The sequence below is a fragment of the Mandrillus leucophaeus genome, unplaced genomic scaffold (genome assembly GCF_000951045.1).
Source record: "Mandrillus leucophaeus isolate KB7577 unplaced genomic scaffold, Mleu.le_1.0 Scaffold10, whole genome shotgun sequence".
Lineage (NCBI taxonomy): Eukaryota > Metazoa > Chordata > Mammalia > Primates > Cercopithecidae > Mandrillus > Mandrillus leucophaeus.
The window spans coordinates 4,978,893-4,980,496 of NW_012098098.1; the positions used below are offsets into that span (position 1 = coordinate 4,978,893).

Consider the following 1,604-nt stretch of genomic DNA (forward strand, 5'->3'; position numbering starts at 1 on the left):
TCCCCACCCCGCGCCTTACCTGTTTCGAGTAGCCCCCGTAGATGACGATGCCGCCCTGGGGAGTGACGGACATCTGGCAGCCTGATCTGGGTGTGGGCCCTGTGCCTGACGGGGACAGCTTGCTCCATGTGAAGGTGTCCAGATTAAAGGCGTACACATCATTGTAGTAGATGTAATCCCTGGTTAGAACGAAGTAATACCAACTGTCAGGGTCCGTAACACTGGGAAAAGCCCTGACATTAAAAACTGAACCTGATTTAAATTAAAGGTAAATTTTCTACTATTTGGGAAAAAACTCAAACCATTTCTCTCCTCTGCTCTCACACCAACACAGCAATCAACACAGAAACATGGGCGCTTTCCCTGCAACAAGCCAGAGACACCAGCCAGGTCTCCTCAAACTCAATCTTGACGCAATCTACCTGGAGACAGCGCAACATTTTTACCAAGTCACCTGTTTAATTCAAGTTTGAATTTATTTGAAAGGACCACAAGCACGTGTGAGTTTGCATTTGAAAACCGGAAATAATGCTGGCCCACAGAGGCAGAAGAATTCAATCTGAAAGTCATACTGCATTTTCTTACACAGTTAACACAATCACAAATAATTCCATTAGGTTACTAGGTGTGCAACTGTAAGGGCGGCAATGAATGACACCTCTAACAGAATGATCAGAACGGAGAGGTGAACAGCCTGGCAGGAAGTGCGGTAAGGCCCCAGAGTGGACTGGAGGCGTAAGCGAAGGGACTGGGCGCTCCAGGAAACTGAAGACCACAGAAATCGATCCTCTGTGCCCGAGATCACAGCGTGGCCAGGAGGCCCCACAGCCCTGCCCCGCTCAGTGCCTGCTGGACCCAGAGATCACAGTGTGGCAAGTAGGCCCCGCAGCCCTACCCTGCTCAGTGCCTGCCGGACCCAGCACACAGACTGGGCTGAACAGGGAAGTGGCAGCTTTGCTGCAGGCATGGGGAGACTCAGAGGCATACCCAGAGCGTCCCGTCCTAATGTGGAACTTTGACAGAATAATTGTGAAAGGGTAAGAGGCTGCTCTCCAGCTACTCAAAAAGGAGAGCTAAACTGATTTTTTAAGGAAAGCATGGAAGAGCAAATAGCTCTAGCCCAAGTCTCAACTGCCCAGTTTTCTGTTTGTTCCTGTTTTGTGTGAAGCAGGAAAAGTCACAGGGCGTTTACCCAGCACCAGCTGCCACACCTGGTCTTAAGATAAACAAAACAGGCTGGGTGCAGTGGCTGACGCCTGTAATCCCAACACTTTGGTAGTCTGAGGCAGGTGGATCACTTGAGACCAGGAGTTCAAAACCAGCCTGGCCAATATGGTGAAACCTCCTCTTTACTAAAAACACAAAAAATTAGCTAGGCATGAGGGCAGGTGCCTATAATCCCAGCTACTCAGGAGGCTGAGGCACGAGAATAGTTTGAACCTGGGAGGCGGAGGCTGCAGTGAGCTGAGATCGCGCCACTGCACTCAAGCCTGGGTGACAAAGTGAGATTCCGTCTCAAAAAAAGAAGAAAGAAAAGATAACCTGAACTTGCTGACTCCAACTCTGACCACACCCTTTGCAGGACCATAGCTCTTAACATAAGT

At 49.7% G+C, this 1,604-nt stretch overlaps 1 protein-coding gene across 3 annotated transcripts in view; it reads right to left on the reverse strand.

Moving 5' to 3' along the window:
• The window catches only part of KLHDC4 (kelch domain containing 4), an 86,523-nt gene that overhangs the window by 28,297 nt on the left and 56,622 nt on the right, over positions 1 to 1,604 (reverse strand). For all 3 annotated transcript variants that reach the window (XM_011971755.1, XM_011971747.1, XM_011971759.1), the window contains one exon: positions 20 to 179. In XM_011971755.1, coding sequence (XP_011827145.1) covers positions 20 to 179 — 160 coding nt within the window. The remainder of the gene's footprint in view (positions 1 to 19; positions 180 to 1,604) is intronic.